The sequence below is a fragment of the Trichomycterus rosablanca genome, chromosome 4 (assembly GCF_030014385.1).
Source record: "Trichomycterus rosablanca isolate fTriRos1 chromosome 4, fTriRos1.hap1, whole genome shotgun sequence".
In the NCBI taxonomy this organism is placed as follows: domain Eukaryota; kingdom Metazoa; phylum Chordata; class Actinopteri; order Siluriformes; family Trichomycteridae; genus Trichomycterus; species Trichomycterus rosablanca.
Genome location: NC_085991.1, coordinates 4770813 through 4792105, shown reverse-complemented (window position 1 = coordinate 4792105; position 21293 = coordinate 4770813). Strand labels below are relative to the sequence as shown.

Here is a 21293-nt window from a genome sequence, read left to right as displayed (position 1 = left end):
ATATACAGATTTACATATACAAATCTTAAATCTGATTGACCTTATTAAGAACCAATAGAAATCAGCAGTTTGTTAAACCCGCCTCCTTTTCGTAACGTCAGGCGGGCTTTACGTGCTGTAGGCTGCGTCTCAAGCCAAAAACAAGTGTACTAAATGTTAAACAATATATGCAGTGCTTAAAGTGATTAAAGTTTATCTGGGATTTTTACTTTCACCCTACATTTACATTTATAGCTACATAATTTCTAAATGGGTACTTGTGCAGTCTATGACAGACAGCAGTATGGTAAGTGCACTAGTTAGGCGTTTAAGCTAGTGCGATAGTATGCGGTTTGGAACGCAGCCCGAGTGCTACCTAAAGTTAATGGAAGTGCAGACACATTAAACCAGAGAACGTTACTATCACAGTGGGACTGAAACTACACACAGACGAGGGTAAGTTCAGTAATATTACATTTTTAAACAAGCTAAAGTTATTATGTATGTAACAGTTATAGAAACATGTTGTTTAGTAACAGGGCTGAATGTGTCACTTCTCGGTATTGGTGTTCATTCATTTACAGGTGACTGAAGGATTTTGACATTTGCTCTGTTATCTTAATGTTGTTAGAATGTCGAAATAAAACACTTTAGGAGCTGTTAGAACATTGTTTTTGCAACGTTTGAGTTTGCTTTCTTAGCTCAGCATTGCAAAAATCATTATTCATTGTTAATTTTTAAAGTTCAGTATTGTAACAATTTGCAGCATTCACACACACACACACACACACACACACATATATACATATATATATTTCTGTCATTAATGTGCACATATACAGTATATGCACATTAATGACAGAAACTGTAGTTATTTGTTACACAAGATTCATCATTTCACAAGTTTAATATCAAACACAGTCATGGACTATTTTGTGTCTTCAATTCACCTCACTTGCATGGTTTTGAACTCTGGGAGGAAACCGGAGCTCCCAGAGGAAACCCACGCAGACACTGGGAGAACATGCAAACTCCACACAGAAAGGACCCCATGCTGCCCTATATACTATATAATACTATACAAAATAATAATTAAAACAAAGGGGGCAATACTTGTTTACCTTCCCTTGTAATCAGTTGTTGTAAATATGTTGGTACTGCATCAGTGAAGGAAACAATCAAGCACTTCTAAAAATCAGAAAAGAAATCATAAAAGACTCAATATGTGTTTCAGTTAAATTTTAATATTAACCCAGCCGTCTGTTTTTTTCTGAAGCGATGCGTCTGCTGAGCTCTGCCCTGACCCCATACCTTCACAACTGCATAGGGTTCACCCTAAAGAGAGCAGCCTCATCAGGGACCATGCAAATCAACGATCCTCTAAACTTCTGGGGTGGCCGAAGAGTCGACACAAGGGACGTTACGGGCTTAGAACCGGTTTACGAGCCTGCAACTGGTGATCATTCATATACAGCTCTTTCGAAGTTTAATCTGGTGTTCTTTGCAAAACCTGATTGCGCAGTTAGACTCTGTACAGCGCTCACATGCTCTTGTTTGATCACTTTGTGTTGTAGGACGTCTGTTGTGTCAGCTGCAGCCCTGCAGAGCGGCACAGGTCGAGGAGGCCGTAAGCAGCGCCCAGTCTGCCTTCACACAGTGGAGTAAGATGGCTGGAATGGACAGAGCCAGGATCTTGCTGCAGTCAGCTCGACTCATTGAGGTAACCTGGGTTCATAGGTTACCTGAGTTAAGACCAGCAGCACGGTCAGGGAAAACAACATCAGTGTCTGAGATTCCACAGTAAAAAAAATATATGACATCTCTTTATGAGGTTAATCAGTATGATAGAGTCTGTCCTCAGAAGAAATCACAATGATGTCAACAGTTCAAATGAGGTCAAGCATCTAATCATAGTAAAGCACAGTTTTGAAAAGAACAACATAGGACAGTATAAGGCACCGAGTTTAGCCTATAATAAAAAAGAAAAAAATGAAACTACAGCCACACTGCCTAGGTCATGCTTTATAAAATGGTATCTAATGTATAAATGATACACTTTCGATTATCATGGCAACAGTTTGGAGAAAGCCCCTTCTTACTCCAGAGTAACTGTGCCCGTGTGGTTTGATGCGTTTGGCATGGAGGATATCCACTGGTCTGTACAGACTTTTTAGTTTAACCCAACTTAAAACCTTCAGGATGGATTGGAACCCTTTTAGGTTTTTAAGTCCAACATCAATGCCTACCTCACAAGTGCTCTAGACACTTAATGGTCACAAAGGTCCACAGACACACTTCAAAACCTTGTGTAAAGCCTTTCTAAAGGAGAGGAAACTGTAATGCAACTCCATGTTAATGCTCATGTTTTTGGAAGGTGTCCACATTGATCCCGTTTTCTGTGGCAGAAAAGAAAAGAGGAGATTGCCGAGGTGGAGGTGGTAAACAACGGCAAGTCAATTACAGAGGCCCGTATGGACGTGGACTCAGCCCGACTGTGCATCGAGTATTTTGCAGGCCTCGCCACGACTATGGCAGGTTTGTTAACATATTGTAGCATTCTATTACTACCATAGGCACAGTGTTGTGAAAAGTAATTGCCTTTGGGATTGCCTATGCTATTACCTTTTTGTCCAAGATTCAAGTTTTGCGTATTAGACCCCTGTGCCCTTGAAACGTCTGTATGGTATGTGTGTGTGTGTGTTTGTGTGTGTGTGTTTTTTGTTTGTTTTTAGGCCAGCATGTACAGCTTCCAGGTGGATCGTTTGCTTATACTCGCAGAGAGCCGCTGGGTGTTTGTGTTGGAATAGGGGCGTGGAATTACCCGTTCCAAATCGCAGCATGGAAGTCAGCTCCAGCTCTTGCCTGTGGTATGTTGAATCACAATCAAATGTCAGTGATAGTGGTCTAGCATGACTAGCTAGTGCACCCTCTTTTAGGTATATCCTCGTCTGGAGTAGTTACGTTTTAGAATATTCTGCTAAATTTGACCTTTCCGTCCTTCTCAGGAAATTCGATGGTATTTAAGCCGTCTCCTGTGACCCCAGTGAGTGCGGTGCTGTTGGCAGAGATCTACAAACAGGCTGGAGTTCCAGATGGTCTCTTTAACGTGGTACAGGGCGCTCAGGAGACTGGCACTCTGCTTTGCCAACACCCTTCTGTGGCAAAGGTCTCCTTCACAGGAAGTGTAGCAACAGGCAAGAAGGTACAAAAGAGGGACAAGCTGAAATTTTTATTGCATTTACTAGTAATCAGGTGCTGCCATTGGGTGCTGACTCTCTATGAGTAAAAAACACACGCTAACATATTATAACCATGTATGTGTATTTGTGAGGTTGAACAGCATGTTTTTACATTTCCAGATTATGGAAATGGCCTCTCAAGGCGTGAAGCCAGTGACACTGGAGCTCGGCGGCAAATCTCCGCTCATCATCTTCGAGGACTGCGACCTAGAGAATGCCATTCGGGGAGCACTTATGGCCAACTTCCTTTCCCAGGGCCAGGTACTCAATGTGGAATAGTCAGATAATTTTTCTGATTTACTTGATTAGCACAAAACTGTTGGACTAGGATATCACCTGTACCATATAACTGACCAGGCAGAAGGAGTCACTGTAGCAGCAGTAAGCAGGTGTATAGAACTTGAACACGAGTTAGCACTTTAGACTGACTGAGTGCCATTGATATGGAATTTTAATATAATGAACAATTTCACCACCTAAATCTTTACATTTATCTTTAATAGCCATATCCTGATCTGAGTCACAGTGGGTCTGGTGTCACTCAGAAACGCTGGGTGCAAATTAGTAATACGCCTGAAAAGGGCGCCAATCCCTCACAAACGCACAGTCAACGGCCACATGATCAATAACTAATTTATTCACTTTTAGAGGAAATTCAAGAGCATCAAATCCACCTATTGCATGTTTTTTGAAGTTGAGTACATGAGAACAAGTCATATTAAAAGAGAATACAGTTCCATCTACACAATCTGATTAGTCGGAGAACGTTCTAGGTGTGCTGTTTGGCTAATAACAGCATGTTGGGTTTTTTTACCAAACCTGTATCACTCTGTTGACCACCATTTGCTAAGTAATGGTCCTCTTAGATTTAGCTTTTTGATTTCTACGCTAAAGATCTGGAGAGAAAATGTATTTTATGATGTTGCTACACAGTGCAAAATATACAAACACTATTTTGGGAAATGTTGGGCCACTTTGTAACATTGAGTGTGGCTAAAACACCTAAACTGAACAGTAAGTAATTTCAGTCAACTCTTAACTCTCACGTGTCTGTGTTTCCACTTTACACACAGGTGTGCAGTAATGGAACCCGAGTATTTGTACACAAATCGATCCTTCCTCAGTTTTTGAAGGAGGTGGTGAGGAGAACCAAAGCAATTCGGATCGGAGACCCTCTGCTGGAGGACACGCGCATGGGAGCGCTGGTCAGCAAGCCACACCTACACAAAGTGCTGGGATATGTGGAGCAAGCCAAGAAAGAGGTAAATCACACATGGATGCTGGGATTTAGGTAGAGGGCAGAGTACTGATCTTGTACTCTTGTAGGCCAATTAAATCATTTTCTGATTTGGGACTCATGAATGTAAGTATAATAACACTATTGATTTGTTTTTTTTTCTACTTAGGGAGCCCGAGTGCTGTGTGGAGGGGAGCTGTTTACGCCCGCAGATCCCAAGCTCAAAGACGGATATTATATGACTCCATGTGTGCTTGGTGAGTGACACTGTTTAGTGCTGAAGCTAACTGTTGTGCACTAAACGTTTATGGCCTTTAGCAGACACATTTAGCAGACACTTTATCCGAAGTGACTTACAGTTGCAACTCATACAGAGCAATTGATGACCCATCTGTGGTAACTTGGTGATTGTGGGGCTTGAACCAGGAACCTTCTGATCACTAGTCTAGTACCTTAACCACTAAGCGACCACTACCCTTAGACATAATACAGTACAGTGAGATTTGGGTCACAGTCACTTGAAATGACATTTCGAGCTCTATCTACAAAAAGCAAAAATTGGCTTAAAAATCCCAGTATCATGGCAATAGTTTGGGGAAGGCTCTATCCTGTTCCAGTATAAATGTGCCCTCTTGTGCACAAAGCAAGGTCCATAAAGACATGGTTTGACAAGTGTGGTGAAACAACAGTCACCTGCTCAGAGCCCTGTTGGGGATGAATAGGAATGTTGAATGCAGGCATGGCCTTTTCGTCCAACATCAGTGCATGAACTTGAAAATGAAGCATAATGAGCATAAGATCCCACAGACACACTCCAAAACCCTGTGCTACCCTGCGAGAGATTTTTTTTGGGTTTGATTGTGAAGCTGATCTGATCTTTATGTATGTATAGATAACTGCACTGATGACATGACGTGTGTCAGAGAAGAAATCTTTGGACCTGTGATGTCAGTGTTGACGTTTGAGACGGAGGACGAGGTTCTTCGGAGGGCCAATGACACCACCATGGGCCTGGCTGCTGGAGTTTTCACAAAGTAATATTTTTTACCTCTACCTAGCATTGATCACTAACTGGTCAGGGTTGTGGTCCAATAGACGTGAGATTAATATATAGTTCTGTCCACAATTATTGGCACCACTTTTAAAGATGAGTCAAAAAGGGTCATAAAATCCACCTATTGGAGGATTAGTGTAACCTTAGACTAAAAAAATCCAACCTTTAATTGAAATTAATTTGAAATGAAAGAAAAATATTCTCCCATCAGCCCTAGAATTCTTAGAAACAAAATCTACATTTTACTTTAAGTTGAACATAGGTTCTACGACCTTAAGCTATAATTCATGACATCCTGTTAATAAACAGAGGTCAAATTCTCTTAGTCACTCTTCAACTTGGGGAAATAGCTACTCGCCTAAAAAGCTCCTTATCTACAGTTAGGGCAATATTTTAAAAGTTCCAGTCAACTGAAACTGTGACAAACTTGCCTGGATTAGAACCAAAGTTTCTTTTGTCCCCACGTACAGTGCAGAGGATGGTAAAAAAAAAAATCGAAAAAACTAAACCTTCACTATGGGTGATTAATTGTACATCCATCCAAAATAAATAATCAAATCTACAGCACATTTAAGTATGCAACAGATCAAAAAGTCTGAATGTATGTGGCCCTAATCTAGTAAAAAAGGGAGAAATTAGAGGACATATGTAGAATTATTAACACAGCAGGCATAATGAAACTGTATGTGTGTTCGTCTTCTTTCAGAGACATTCAGAGAGCACATCGAGTGATTGAGAACCTGCAGGCTGGATCCTGTTTTATCAACAACTACAACATAACGCCTGTGGAGGTGCCATTCGGTGGCTACAAAACTTCAGGTAATAGAGAGAAAAAGCAAGCTTTTTAGGGTATACTGTAAAATAATTTAAAGCTTATTCACACTAGAATAAGTGCATTCTTGATATTCATTAAAAATGTGCATGAATATCGATATTGTTTTTAATAGTATTTGATACGTTGCATGTGGCTTGGACCTACCGCAACATATGGAGACACATCAGCAATGCACAGTAATGCGTTTTCTTAAAATAATACCAAGAATGAATCACTTGATTATTTGAGAAGCTGGAGAGAGGCAGCATGGCAGTAACACTTTTCAGTGGTGATATTATCTATCCAATAAAGAATATTGGTCTGAGGACCTAAAACTGGCCTAAAACAGAAGATACTGGCGGAACAGGAATTGAAAATGACATGAAAAGAAAAAAGATGATCTAATGTCATCACTACTGAGAGACAAATGTGTCAAAATGCAATTTTCTTATTATTTTTCTGTCATTGCAGGTATAGGAAGAGAAAACGGCCAGGTGACGATCGAGTACTACTCACAGCTCAAGACTGTAGTGGTCGAGATGGGAAACGTGGAGAGTCTCTTTTAAACACACAGGTCACAGAAAGGGTCTCTCACAAACGCTCAAGGACTTCTCATTACAATTTCATCTAGCATAAAAATTAATTCTAACAGAGTTAATCACAACATATCATTTGTAGGATCATAAAGATCTTCGTAAAATGTACATATAAACATACACTACTTAAATATAAGAGTAAATGAAGATGCGTTAAAAAAGCATCTTGTGCCATAGTCATGGTTGACAATTACAGCTTAGAGACTGTAGAGACTTTAGAGTCTATGGTTATAAAAAAAACTTGTTGCAGCGTTGTGCTTCAATTTGTAAACAAACGAAAAAGTGAGGACCATAAAAATGTGGGTGAGTCTCTTGTGTAGGAACTTCTGTCACCCTTCTACAAATGCTCATTCGACTACATGGGTACGAAGTCTCACCCCAAGATCATTTTATCATTGTTATTAATGTTATTAAAGCCTGAAAGTGATCAACAAATCAGTTCATATCTGCACTATTCCTGCAGATGCAGCCCTTACAGAAAAGTTACATGTTTTTAAATTATTTATTATTTGTTTATGTATTGTAATTACATACAATTATTGTAAAGACATACAAAATAAAGAAAAATGTTGTTATTAAAACATATGGGGGCAGTTGGGTGGGGTGGCAGCCTAATAAGCTCATCCCCCTGCCACAAGAGTTTGACTCTCAGGCCTGGCTGGGTGCGTTTTCTGTGTCTGAGGGAGAGAGGATCGGCTGAGGCTTCTCCTCACTAACACTGCACCGACGCCAGTAACAATGCTGAGATTCAAACTCAAGACCTCAAAGACTCTGCAGTGGTCAGCTAGCATATTAGGCCGCTGTGCCACCAGAGCGCCCAGAACTATTGTATTAAGCCCATTTTGTCAAATAAACTGCAGCCTTTGCGAGGGCATCCTTTTTCAATTAAAACATTTTAACAAATCCTACATGAGGTCCATGTCTGTTCATGTAACATCCAGGCTTCAAGTCATGGCATAAATAAACGTCTAAAAATACTAACTGGAAGAACAACCTCATTCTTCAGCCTAAATGAACTGGAATGGACTTTTAATATTTTCTTCTCCATCTCTTTGTCAGTTTGTTGCTTCCTCTCTGATAAAACAAAACAGTGTTAAGGACCCTTTTTTACATTTTTAAAATGTAAAGTGTTGAAAGAAACATTATTATCCATTTCTGTTTTTGCATATTTGATCTGAGTAATGGTGCTGACCGTATCTACCACTTAAAAGCTACAATTTCATTTATTTTCATCGACCGCTTTATCCTGGTCAGGGTCGCGACAGGTCTGCAGGGTGTGTCTGCATTAGTTTTCTCTCCTGTTTCCTCCCACCTTAAATAGAAACATGCAGTAGGTGCACTTGCTGCTCTAAACTGCTTGTGAGTAAATGTATAAGTGTGTGTGCTGCCCTGTAATTGGTGTCCTTTAAAGACTGTGTTCCTGCCTCACATTTACTATTTCTGAGTCTGGACTCACTGTGACTGACCAGAATGAAAGCAGTTGGTGAAACTGACTAAATAAATAAATGTTTAATGTTCTGGCATTATTCAGAGTGACAAATATGCAATAACAGAAGTGACCTTTACACAACAATGTAATCAATATGGTCAAAAGTATGTGAACACCCCACTTAATTATTGAGTTCAGGTGTTTGGGCCACACTCAACAGCTCTATAAAACCTTTTTTAAATAAATAAATATGATAATAACAGGACAACAGTTTGTTGAAGAACTTTTTTCTCTTTCCAGCAAGGACATGCTTCATGAGTTTGGTGTGGAGTGACCCTAATGCAAATGAGAGCCAGGACTTCTAGTCCAAAGTCAGTAACGTCAAAGCCTAGCCAAAAGGGAGGACAGGGGCAATGTTTTTGTTTTGGCTTGGAAAAGAATGTCCACAGACTTTTGTCCATCTGGTGTATTTTGACCATTTTTACCTTGACCAAGGCTTTTGTGGGTTGCTTGAACTGTGCCGATTCTGCAAGAGATCATTTTAAAGATGGCACACGTTAAGCAAATATTTGAAGCTCGGTAAAGACTAAAGACAGTACAGAAAACACAAACCTACCGTCGTCAGATGGCAGGTCTTCCTCCCTGCACTGTCCAGACTCCTAGATTTCAGGAAGGGGGAAAAATTCACATGTTGAGAATGTTGTATGTAGCTTGGTGTCCACAGCAATATTATTTGGGCTTTATTAAACAGGTATGTATATTAACAATGCATCATACAGCGAATAAAATCCAGACATGGATTCAGTCTGTGAGGTCTGACCTCCTGCATGGAGTCCTGGACGCTCTCTCTCAGGTGGTTTCCCTCCTGCAGTTTGCTCACACGTCCCTGCTCAGCTGCCACTCCAACTTTTAGCACGTGGAAAGGGGTGTGCAGGTCGCCCACTCTGAAGTGCACCGCCGTGCCCTCGAACCACAGGCTATCACACAGTCCCTCCTTGAATCCTGGCGGCTCATAGTCTTGTGGTGTGACTGAGAACATTAGTAGAAGCACTGGCTCAAAATGCCACATTTTAGCATGTCACATGCTTCAGACAGACTTGTCTTGTTTTTACCATCGTCATAGTAGTAGAGCTTCATGGTGAGGGAGACGTCATCAGGCAGCGCATCCAGATTCTGCATTAGGAGAAACAGCTTTCTGATCAGGAGCACAGAGGCCTTCTTAGTGTCCTCCATGGTCACCCTCATCTCGATGTTATCGTTTCTTAAAAAAAACAAAAACATCAATGTACTGCAGATAATATTTTTTAAGCAAGTAGAATGAAATACACTTATGTATCAAATGTAATCGTTCTCTTGTTTAGTTTTAACAATCGAATCTATAAAACAACTTGGGAATTAGATTTGGGGGTAAAAATAGTGACTGTAGCACTCTTTGACGTTATCACATTTCCAAGTCCCCTCTTTAAGGTTGACCACTTTGGACTGGACTGCAATCTTTGGTTTGATATTAGGGCATAGCAACTGCCGTATCCTGAAAAACAGTAGCATTGCCAATGAACCCAGCTTTGTTGTGCCAGCCCTTGTTTTAAAGACGTATGGCATGTATGAATAGAGCTTACCTGAGGACGTCCATCTGCGGCCCGTGTTCTGTGTATTTGAACTTGAACTGGTAAGATTCTATGACGTGCTGAGATAAGAAAAGGATGTTATGCTGTTTTGTGTTTGGCACGCAAGGTGATACTGGCTAAGAGTAAAGCAGTTTGTACACTTATTTAACTATCTAAAACTTACATTTGTGTCATCTGGGTCTCTGTGCACCTGTATTAAATGAATAAGAAATTGTACAAAATGCAATCAAATGATCTGTTCATCTTTGTCACTTTCCCCTGGTTCAAATAAATAAGCCAGGCACACTTACCCCGATTAGCACAATTTGCAGCTGTAACAGATAACAACAGCTTTATTACATTTGAGCAGCTCTTACATTAACAACTGCACGATACGGGTCGACTTGCGTGACTTACATATCTCTTCTCCAGAGCGTCAAAACAACCCATCATCCTTGGAAAAAAAAGACAAGGTCAAATTAGACACAGCAAGAGCTTTATTCCAGATTCGAGAAGCAGACTATTCCTTTTAGGATCTAAATCCCTATATTGTCTCATGAACCCTACGGGTTAAACTGCTACCTCTATTTAAATCTCAGCTCTTATTTGTGCTGTTTCTTTTAAGTACAGTAAAAAACATGTTGATTAATGAGACACTCACCACTTAACAATTTTGCAGGCACCTGGAGATGAGCAGTTCTCCCTGAGAACTTTGATGCATAAATCTAAAATATCAAAAGAAATACTTCAAGATGATCTGGTCTGCAGTTTAAACCACATGCTATTAAAAAGTGACACTGATTTGTTTAGCATTTACTGCAAAATCCTTAAAATCTAATTGTCAGTCATTTATTTCTGCCTGTTGTGGATAGAAATATTTCGTTTCTTCACAAAGAAAATTTGGCTATATTGATTACACTTTTGATAAATATACACTGAAGAGTCAAGAATCACCCCACAAAAATATTCTTGCCGATGCCTAATTTGTAACAGTTGTGCATGTCACAGCCAGGGATATATTAAACGTTGGGCTGATGGAAGTTGCTCATAGACCTGTGTGAATTTAATGATGGCCAAATCATTATGGCCAGGCGACTGGGTTAAAAGTATCTCAGTAACAGCAAGTGTTGCACACAGGCAGCCATAATGAGTACCCAGCGACAGTGGTCAGAGTAGGTACAAGCCACAAACCAACAAAATGTCATTTGGCAGCAAAAAAATGTATAAAACCAATGAACATGAAAGCCTGTTGCGTCCGGAACGAACCAACAGAAGAGCTACTATGGCTTAAATTGCAGATATTTTTAATCATGGTGATGGTCTGTGACTACGCAGCCCTAAACACAAAAGGGTTTGATGCAGTGACATGTTCACCTCATCACCAGTAGTAAAATGATATGCAACATGCATTCCAGTCAACATTATGGGTGATTAAGTGTAGATTGCTGGTAAAAATTGCAATCATATCCATTTAAAATTAAATCCACAACACAACAAAATGTGCAAAAAGGTAAAATGCTCTAAATACTATCATCTAAAATGTAACTAAAAAAGCCAATGCCCTTTCGATTACCTTCTAAGTAACGAGAACGATACGCATCTTCTGGAAAAATCCCTCGTAGGTAAGTTATTGAGGATACTGAAAGTACCAGCATTCGTTTAACAAACACCAGCGATTGCTCCTGGGTGCTCAGCTCATGATGAAACAAACTGTCCCACTGGAAAAAAAAAGTCCAATTTATTATTTACAAAATCAAACATGCAGGTGCTTGCTTTACCATCATATAAATATGAATGTAAACTGATTTGCTGATTTATTAAGTACGGCAACAGTACCTTATATTTATGTGTTGGCCAATTTGTCAGGTACTGCTACCATATAGGTGCACTTTGTAGTTACTTTGTTACGGACTATAGCTTGTTGGTATATGATTTACCCCTTTATCCAATTATTACCAGTATAGCAGAGACAATACAGTGGTATTACAGGGTGTAATAAACTGGCCAGTGTTGTTTTCTGACAATACAGCACAGTGGGAGCTGCAAACCAACATGCATTTTAAGGACCTGGGTTCCATCCTCGCCTTGGCCCCTGACTGTCAGGAGTCTTGGCATGTTGGTTTATTTTAATTATGTGGGTTTATTTCTGGATCTCTGGTTTACTCTCATTTCTGCTCAATTTCTTACGTTCTGTCGAACAAGTTTCCAAGTTCTTCACAGAGAACAAATGTAAATTGTAAATGTTTATTCTTTTGGCACATTTTAATAATAATTTCCATTTATTTGCTAAATCTAACATGTCAAAAAAGATTTAAAAAATATGTATATTTAATGCACCATAACGTTTGCACATGACACATTTTATATGGTAAATCTGAATATTACATTCAGGCAAAAAAATTATTAATTGTTGTTGTTTGTTGTTCTATTAAGCAAATCAACAAAACAAACCTTAGCATTATACTGTACAGTATATTCAATGGAAGTATAATAAAAAAGACAAAAATGAAACCGTTATATTGCAAGTTTTTTTGTTATTGTTGTTTAAGAATATTATTATAGTCTGTTATTTATGTGATGGTTTTATTTTGTGTACCTGATGTAATTACAATAAGGCTACAAGAAAGTATATGAATTGTGTTCCATTTAGACAAACAAACATCTAGTTTTATATTAATCGTAGTTTAGTATTTATATAATAAATTCTAAAGTTGTCGGTAAAGGTGAACTGTGCGGAACACTGTGAGCTTTACCTCAGCTGTCTCCTGCTGTACTTTCCCTCGTCCTTTCAGCCTGGTTGCCATATTCTTTGTATCAATTTTTTTTTCTATATAAACCAACCATCGACGTATTTTAATTTTTAAACACGAAGTTTATGTGTTTTATTATATAAAAGTCCGTGTGAGATTTTTGAGGTAAACAAAAGCTAACGCCTCGGAGTCGCTCGAGACATCAATCCGAGCACGAGCCCAAAACTGATACTGATGCTACCTTCAAGTGCTCGCAGAATAATTACAGAACGAGTTCACGACCTAGAAGTAGCAGTTACGTGGTCGTAGTAAGACAATGGTGAACAGAATTCACCTCAGATACAACAGATCACTTACCAGTATTTTTTTTGGCTTTCTCTTTGCTTATCCGAGCTTCTGCTTGCATTTTTTTTGATGCACCATCAGACTGTGTAAACTATTTTCACTATTACTTGTGGCTATATCAATCATAGCATGATGGTTTCTTATGCAATTCAGAAAAAAAGCACCAACCTTTCATACAACATTAAGTGCAATGCAATTAATTAATAAATCAATAATCTATTAGTCCTATTAGCAAGACTGTGGCAAGTTAGATTAGCTGTGGTTATCTTGCTGCATGGTGAACTGTGTAGGTAAAGTCACATTATTCGCATTTTCAGTGATTCAGCATTCACAACTACACGTCTTTGTGACAAGGGAGTAGCTGGAATAATTTAAATAATTGGACATATGTCTTAGATGCATCCATGCATCTCAAACTTTTCTGTTTAGCTTAAAAACAAACATGAAAAACAAAATAAAATTACTCTACATTGTATCCACAGCTGATTAAAGGTGCATTGGTCAATATTTAGGTGGAAATATTTAGATAACAAATATTGAAACAGAGCCACAAGGCTAGACATGCTCCTTTTCTGCACCCTGTTAAACTTTCTTGCTAAACAGCCAGCATATTAAGATGGAATATATATTGATTTTTTTCTTTCTCTCCTTAAATACCTTAAGACAAAAGTTTTTTTTTTTTTTTTTTAAGTATTTATAACATATTGGTTAAATAACCAATTTGTCCCTGTGATTTCAATGCTCAGTCTAACCCTCGACCCCATAATGGGTCTGCAGATCAAGTCTAAGTACCTATAACTGAAATCTTCACAGTAAATAACATACTGGTCCCCACTTTATATTTATGTTTTTAATGTGAAAATGAAAAGATGGTGTAAACAATAAACAATAAAAAAGCCAGCAAAATAAACATGCTTGAGAATGTCACACAATGTAAATAACACTTAAAAGCACTACACACTAATTTTAGGCTTAACAAGGTCATAATTATGGTCTTATGGTCCTATACAAGTGCCAGTGTGGGGACTGCTAGACTAGGCTGCAGAATCTTGTGTGTTTAGTTTTGTTTGGAGAAGAAATCTTTGCTCTTATTGACGTCTGGCTTGATTGTGTCCTTCCCGGGCTTCCATCCGGCTGGGCAAACTGTGAAACACAAAGGCAGGAATTGTTAATAAATCATTGTTTTTACATCTAGTTTCAAAGTCACCACTCTAATTATGAAAATGTTCTGCTAAGCACTACAACCAGTGACCAGTGGTCATACCCAGAGGTCAAGGTATCTGAGTATTTATTATCAGAGTACTCCAAGCTCCACCTCCATACAACAATAATGTGTGCAAAAAGTAACGGGGTCTGAATCGTGTCCAAATCCACTGTACATGTGCATATGAAGCATGCCTGAACATCTTCCTGACCAGAGCACATTTACAGCATTACATTCCCAAACAGCTTAGGATTTTTATTTAATGCTAAAGTTTAAAGTCAGATTTTAAGGTCAATGTTAACGTCACTGTACTTTACCTTCACCGTGTTTGTCGGTGAACTGAAAAGCCTGAACCAGACGTAGTGTCTCATCAACAGAACGGCCTACTGGCAGGTCATTGATGGTTATCTGCCTCAGGATGCCTTTGTCGTCAATGATGAAAAGACCTCTGTGGAAAAAAAAAAAAAAAAAGCATTAAGCACTCAACTGAACTTAAGGGTGCTATACACTTCATATCCAGAGTTAGTTAGTAATTGTTTATTGCAACCTTAGCATATGTTTCAGTATTTTCATGGCATATACTTGTTATCATCAGAAACAATACTTTGCTGCAAATATTGCAGTGTTACTACAGTGTTATATTCAGATGGTTTAGAAAGTCCAGAATCTTTTTGGATCGAGTCTTTTCTAAAAGGTTCTGTCTTATGGGGTTGAGTCCGGGGCCAATATCCACAGTAGGTGTTACTAAGCAAGTGTGAGTGAGTGAAAGCATTTGATGTGTAAATACACATGGGCGTAACATGTTCCTGGGCACACCTTGACATACTATCCGGTGTGTTTTACTCCATTGTGCCCAGTGATTCCGGGAAGCCAGACCCACTGTGCCCTTAACCATTGTAAAGCATGATAAAACAATCAGGTAACTGGTGAAAAATGTATGATGCTCTAAGGAAACAGCTCAACTACTAAAGCTTCAGCACCACACACACACACCTGTAAGCAATGCCTTCATCTTCCTTCAGAATTCCATAATCTTGGGAGATGGTTCGTTTGGAGTCAGCTACCAGAGGGATCTTCATATGTCCTAAACCACCTTGCTTCCTAGGGGTGTTAATCCTGACACAGAAAAGAGGGAGAAGAACATTCAGATCCTGCCAAACTTTCAAAAAATTTAATAAAATAAGAGTAAATTAATTTAAAAATACCACTGGAAATTTTGTTCCTACTAGGGGTGCAAATTTTGCCAATTTCTTTTAACAGAAAACCCATCGCAAAGTTTCCTATCAACAAGTCTTTTATATAAAAAATAATGTAATCTAGTAAACAAAAAGGCCAAAGTAACCAAACAACCATGTACCAACTGCCAAACATAGTGGTGATAATGTTTATTATCAGGCCCTTTTTGGTTGCCAGTAGAACTGGCAAACTGCAAAAAGTGGATGAAATGGACAGCTGGGAAAGTACTTAAAATCCCATGACTGTCATGTCCCTGTCTCATTCAAGTGAATGTAACCTAGCTTACCAGGCAAGATGGCAAAAGTGCGAGTCAACAGAGGCACCAATGACCTCGCAGTCGATCTTCTTGAACTCCTCAGCAGCATCACTAAAGGCGATGATCTCGGTAGGGCACACAAAGGTAAAGTCCAGAGGGTAAAAGAACAGCACTAAGTACTTCCCTGCAAGGAAAAAAAGCAAACAAATTAAACAAATTGTAAATTAAATATAAAATAATATACAATAATCTTATTGTGTTACAAATCAGAGTCCATTAATGCCGAGAGAAACGTGGACATTTCAGAGCAACACATGCTTCTGTCTAGACGACGCCCCTGTCCAGGCTTTTTTAGAAAGTATTACAGCTATTAGTGTATTTAAATCATTAAACATATTCTGTTTGTAATGTTTTCAATTAAGGCAAGTCGAAATAATTTTATATAATTTTTTCCACTGTCACAACATGCTTACTGTTTTTTATTGTTTTTCTTTTGAATTGTGGTTGTAGACGGAATCAAAGAGTGTCTGTTTATGATCAGACGTGTGTCTGAGCATTTCATGAGATAATGAAGAAGCACAATGAATCATTGTAGATGTTTTCTAGGTCATACCTCTGTAATCAGACAACTTAAGGTCCTTAAACTGGCCATCAGGCATCACTGCCTTGGCTGTGAAGTCAGGGGCAAGTTTGCCAATCTGTGCTTTGCCAGCTGCCATATTCTCCAACTTCACTGCAAAGAGGAAGTGAAAAAGGTTAATAGGTCCAAGATGAAACAGATTATACGACTAAAATAAATCTACATGCTTACATAGGTACATAGATCTACCATCACTACACTGGTCTGGTCTGTTAACCAGATGGGTTGCTAACATAAATAGGCACTTCTTAAAGGGGGTGAAATCAAAAGCATTTCAGAATGCACAGCACAACACACTTTAAGAAGGGATATCACAACCAGAGTTTCCTGTCAGTAAGAAAGAGTAAACAGTAATTTAAAGCTAGTGCAGGCTTGCCAAAACTCAAGGGTTGAAGACTGAAAAATATAGCCTATTTATATTATTATAAAAATATTATTATACTCATTATTAACAACAATTCAGGCTGCTGCTGGTGTAATAGTGCAGGAAGAGGGTCCGTGTACCTTTGGTAATTCGTTTTTCACTTTAAATCCCAAAGTTGAAAAACAAGAAAACGGGTCGTTTTTTGTTTTTAGTTTCAAAAACCAATATTGAAAAACGGGAAAACGGGGCGTTATTCGTGTTTCGTTTTAAGATCAAAAATCAAATAACAAATAAGCAGAAATTGAAAAACGGGTCGTATTTTAATTTTCCAAAATCAAAATTTTTCATCAGTTCAACCAGAAATAAAAGTGCGAGCGCGTGCACGTGCTGAGGTGCGTGTACACGCTTCATATAAAGTGTAAATCAGGTACAAGTGTTGAGAAGACGGAGCAAAAAGTCATAATAACATTACACCGCGTCCCCTGTTATATTACCGTAATACAGGCTTATTTGTTATTTGATTTTCGTACATGTCACGGTGAAGCTATTACATCTAATGCTTCTTTTTAATCAGTGTTCTGCCTATTATTTACCACATAACTTTTTGAAATATATTTGATTGTTGTTGCTCCTTGTTTACTGCAGAGTTAGTTCGTGCAATTTTATAAATTTTTGGATGTTTATTGGCCGAGAACAAGAAATATTGAATCGCCTCGGTTAAGGATTCGAATCTTCGTACTGAATCAGGAATCACGAGTCCGAGATCTCAATGAACCCGGATCCTATGAGTCCTCTGATTGGCCCTGGCTGTGAGTGCACGGAAGATAAGTGATATTTGGATCCATTTTCATGCAGTAAATCAATCGCAATCAAGATGTCAGTACAAGTGACTCAAGTGAACCGAATCACATTACTGAGTGACTCAGACTAACCCGAGTCCATAAAATGAACCGAATTTACCACCACTATGTGACATGTACGATTAGTTATGCCTGTATTACAGAACTGAGTCCTATACGGTAATAATAATAGTAATAGGATAAATAGTTCTTGTGTGAATAACAAAGGCAGGAAAAAGTACAGCAGACACAAAAGTCAGAACAGGGGACGCGGTGTAATGTTATTATGACTTTGTGCTCCGTCTTCTCAACACTTGTACCTGATTTACACTTTATATGAAGCGTGTACACGCACCTCAGCACGTGCACGCGCTCGCTCTTTTATTTCTGGTTGAACTGATGAAAAATGTTGATTTTGGAAAATTAAAATACGACCCGTTTTTCAATTTCTGCTTATTTGTTATTTGATTTTTGATCTTAAAACGAAACACGAATAACGCCCCGTTTTCCCGTTTTTCAGTATTGGTTTTTGAAACGAAAAACAAAAAACGACCCGTTTTCTTGTTTTTCAACTTTGGGATTTAAAGTGAAAAACGAATTACCAAAGGTACACGGACCGAAGAGAAACCTATTTATTACTTCCTGAATTTCGCAACATTTATCATCATTGACAGGTTCACGGTTTAAAAAAAATAAAGTAACGAGGACTGTATCTTGTGCAGGTTCTTTTAGGACCTGAAGTTTGTGCTATAGTCGAGTAAAATTGCTTTAAATTAACAACTGACATTCAAAATAGTCTCAGACGAACGACTTTTGCGAATTACTGTACTTTGGAAACTAAATTCTGTGGCCAAATTGCTACATTGTTCACTACATATGCGCACTATGTATACTAGAAAATAACGGACTAAGCACACTACATAGTGCACTAACTAGTCTAAATAGAATATAATTCGGTCCGGCCCAAACAAGCGCGTCCCATTCAACAGGTCTTCTAAGGAAGTTTATTGTTAAAAAACAATGTTTGTAATACTTTGGTTGATATAAATATAAAATACACTTTCTTTATTTTTATTATATCTCTAATTCTATTCAAAATTGAAGCTGAAACGTCAAAACGTTGCAACGGTTACCTATTACATTGAACATTTACAGCGTTTTAATATATGAAACATAATTTCTAACATATAGAAAAAGCTTAAGAAAATATTTCCAGAGCACATACCCTTCTGTACCAGCCTTCTGCGGCGTTCAAGAAAAAACCGCTAAGCAGAGCTCAGGCATCACTTTTATATATATATAGAAATCCCGCGAGACTTTAGCGGCTTTTATATAGACCCTAAAGTCTCGCGGGATTTGTAATGACTGCCGGTCTCACACACATGGCAGGATCACTGAGCTGGATGGTTCTGCCTGTGTTAGCATGACTCTGCATATTTTCTCTTACAAATCGTAATAAATTCCATTGAACTACATAGTAGAAAAGAATATAAACCCCATTTGTTTCACTGCCATCTTCTGTTTATGCAAAAAAACTGAATACTCCTAAAACAATGCACAGACTACAATAATGTTTTATTCTGATAACGGTTTGCACACACATCTGCACTCTGATTATAGAAAATCTTTATTTTACATGAGTACGTATTGTAATGTTCCAGTGGAACAAACACAAAGCAAACAGAACTATGTAAACAATCTTGTTAAAATGATGAACTACAAATGTTGACATTCGCAACCCTGTATAAATTTATTTACAAATACCACCCTCACGGATGTATATAAATGTTTGATTTTACTCATATGACACAGAGAGTAAGAGGTAACAAAGGGTGTATTCAAATAAGCATTTTAAAACAGAGAAGATACAGCTTTTAACGCATCTTTCTTGCTTTGGTGCTGTCTACTCAGTATAATATTGCTAACAAAGCCATTCCCTTATATAATATTATCAATGATGTTTTAGTTCCTACTTCCCTGTATTACACCAGTTGTCTTACACAAGTAAATAATGTGCTCTATTGTTTTAACTTTTGCTTAGTCTTCCTTGTATAATTCCTCTTATCCATACAGGAAGTCTGGTCTGTTTATTGAGTGTAAATTCTATAATCTATACACACTCAAGCTTGTTTCAGATCTAATGCAACATAGATGTGAAACAGGACTGACTGTCATTTGCACACTTCTCATCTTCTTTCTCTCAAGGCTTTGTCCGTCCATTGTGTTGCCATGGGCACGGCATGAAGGGCTCTGATAAGAGGGGTCTTCAAATAAAGGCTGTATATTAAAACACAGCTGCAGGCTTTCAATCAAATAAACCAGCCAAAGCAGTGTGTTCAAGGGGTAAACCTAATTACACATGCTCAGGAATAATTAGTGAGTACCACAATTAGAATTTGCAGTTAAGGTCAAAGATTTGCTGACACTGGATACAGATATATGCAATGGTGGACTTTGGATCATATATGCAACTGTTTTTAGTGACTGAATTATTACAACAAAGTTTATTTTGTGTTTTATTCCATATGTCCTCAAAGATTTAAGACCAGAACTTTGGAACTACTGTTTAATACTCAAATGTAATCTGATTTAGCCACTCTAAAACCAGTGTTGGTGTGTGTTTTGGAAGCATAAACCGCTCATTTAAGACCCTGCCACACCATGATCTTGGGGTCAGAACTTGATAATTATCAGTGCTATGATAATATTAAAAAATAAAAAAAGATGCTAACCACTATCTAATGCCACCAAAGCAAGATCACATGGTTCACACTGGAGTTTCCAAATTATGAACACATCCTCATTTGTAAAATAGTTCACAAAACCACAACACACTCAAAATAGTATTCATGAAAACATGATGCGTGTGTAATGATGACTAGTAAAAATAAAAGTAATTCAGGGCATTGCACTCAGGTCTAGTCTTAACAGCTTGACACATACAGCTTAAAAATGAAGAAATGATAAACACACACAAACACACACACACACTTCTCCAACAAGTTATACATACAGTAACTATTTGGTGTTAATATGATTAAACTTAAGAAGAATTACTTTATTTATTACCTTAAGTAGTAATGTTACTTTTAAAAGATGAAATTCTAGCTTGCTATAATGTGGTGAATGGAATATCTGCATTTTTGTTTCATATCTATACTAAAATTATGGTATTTTAAACATAAATAAAACAATTCATGTGCATTAACAGCACACAAAACTGTTAACAATGTATTTATATAAATAGATTAATGGCAGCATTTTAATGCCCTAAATAATAACAATAACAATAACAATAATAATAATAATATTAATAATAATAATAATGTTGGATAATCTTGGGTAGATCTTGAGTAGATGTGCATTTTTCTCTTATTACTTGGCAGGCCCCCAATTAACAAAATGCCAGTGGGCATAAATTATGTGTGGTTTCCATTGCTTTCCCAGTATGTAATGGAACATCAGGTTTAACCAACATTATTAGTTTTTGACTAGCTCCCACTGCCATTATTACCTGCTGTGCTGTTTCTCCTTAAAATCCGTTCCAATCTCATGCTTGATCTCATGGCTCTGCTGCATATCAGCTCAGACAGGCCTGGACTTATCCAGAATCTGTGTTGTCAAAACACAGCTATGACACTAAACAGCTGGAGTTCACACTGACTGCTTCTGCAGCTCAACCTCAAGCATTTAATAACTGGATA

General features: G+C 38.1%; 3 protein-coding genes across 3 annotated transcripts; 1 reads left to right on the top strand and 2 right to left on the bottom strand.

Annotated features, from left to right (window-relative positions):
* Positions 1 to 366: 366 nt before the first annotated feature.
* aldh9a1b (aldehyde dehydrogenase 9 family, member A1b) lies at positions 367 to 7827 on the top strand. The gene is made up of 12 exons (XM_062993841.1): positions 367 to 435; positions 1256 to 1435; positions 1554 to 1699; positions 2385 to 2514; positions 2712 to 2846; positions 2985 to 3181; positions 3339 to 3479; positions 4292 to 4480; positions 4625 to 4712; positions 5348 to 5489; positions 6216 to 6328; positions 6795 to 7827. Exons 2-12 carry the CDS (start codon positions 1258 to 1260, stop codon positions 6887 to 6889), a joined length of 1554 nt encoding a protein of 517 aa, XP_062849911.1. The 5' UTR covers positions 367 to 435; positions 1256 to 1257; the 3' UTR covers positions 6890 to 7827.
* On the bottom strand, positions 7408 to 12915 carry zte38 (zebrafish testis-expressed 38). The gene is made up of 12 exons (XM_062993843.1): positions 12709 to 12915; positions 11529 to 11673; positions 10617 to 10680; positions 10373 to 10409; positions 10267 to 10287; positions 10140 to 10166; positions 9968 to 10035; positions 9461 to 9609; positions 9169 to 9377; positions 8965 to 9007; positions 8834 to 8874; positions 7408 to 7993 (listed from the first exon to the last, which is right to left on the bottom strand). The coding sequence occupies exons 1-12, from the start codon at positions 12757 to 12759 to the stop codon at positions 7949 to 7951; spliced, it is 900 nt and encodes a 299-aa protein (XP_062849913.1). The 5' UTR covers positions 12760 to 12915; the 3' UTR covers positions 7408 to 7948.
* A 970-nt stretch (positions 12916 to 13885) lies between these two features.
* On the bottom strand, positions 13886 to 18864 carry prdx1 (peroxiredoxin 1). Its single transcript, XM_062992966.1, has 6 exons — positions 18815 to 18864; positions 16360 to 16479; positions 15777 to 15930; positions 15248 to 15370; positions 14572 to 14702; positions 13886 to 14193 (listed from the first exon to the last, which is right to left on the bottom strand). Exons 2-6 carry the CDS (start codon positions 16463 to 16465, stop codon positions 14108 to 14110), a joined length of 600 nt encoding a protein of 199 aa, XP_062849036.1. The 5' UTR covers positions 16466 to 16479; positions 18815 to 18864; the 3' UTR covers positions 13886 to 14107.
* Positions 18865 to 21293: the final 2429 nt, after the last annotated feature.

Bases quoted from the DNA above. Each gene is read 5' to 3' on its own strand.
- aldh9a1b (XM_062993841.1), top strand. From the start codon at position 1,258: ATGCGTCTGCTGAGCTCTGCCCTGACCCCATACCTTCACAACTGCATA. The intron at 4,713-5,347 runs GTGAGTGACACT...ATGTATGTATAG, and splicing joins TATGACTCCATGTGTGCTTG to ATAACTGCACTGATGACATG. The intron at 6,329-6,794 runs GTAATAGAGAGA...CTGTCATTGCAG, and splicing joins CGGTGGCTACAAAACTTCAG to GTATAGGAAGAGAAAACGGC.
- zte38 (XM_062993843.1), bottom strand. From the start codon at position 12,759: ATGGCAACCAGGCTGAAAGGACGAGGGAAAGTACAGCAGGAGACAGCT. The intron at 10,288-10,372 runs GTAAGTCACGCA...TATCTGTTACAG, and splicing joins ACGCTCTGGAGAAGAGATAT to CTGCAAATTGTGCTAATCGG. The intron at 10,036-10,139 runs GTAAGTTTTAGA...TTCTTATCTCAG, and splicing joins GAGACCCAGATGACACAAAT to CACGTCATAGAATCTTACCA.
- prdx1 (XM_062992966.1), bottom strand. From the start codon at position 16,465: ATGGCAGCTGGCAAAGCACAGATTGGCAAACTTGCCCCTGACTTCACA. The intron at 15,371-15,776 runs GTAAGCTAGGTT...TTTCTGTGTCAG, and splicing joins CACTTTTGCCATCTTGCCTG to GATTAACACCCCTAGGAAGC. The intron at 14,194-14,571 runs GTAAAGTACAGT...TGTGTTTCACAG, and splicing joins CACCGACAAACACGGTGAAG to TTTGCCCAGCCGGATGGAAG.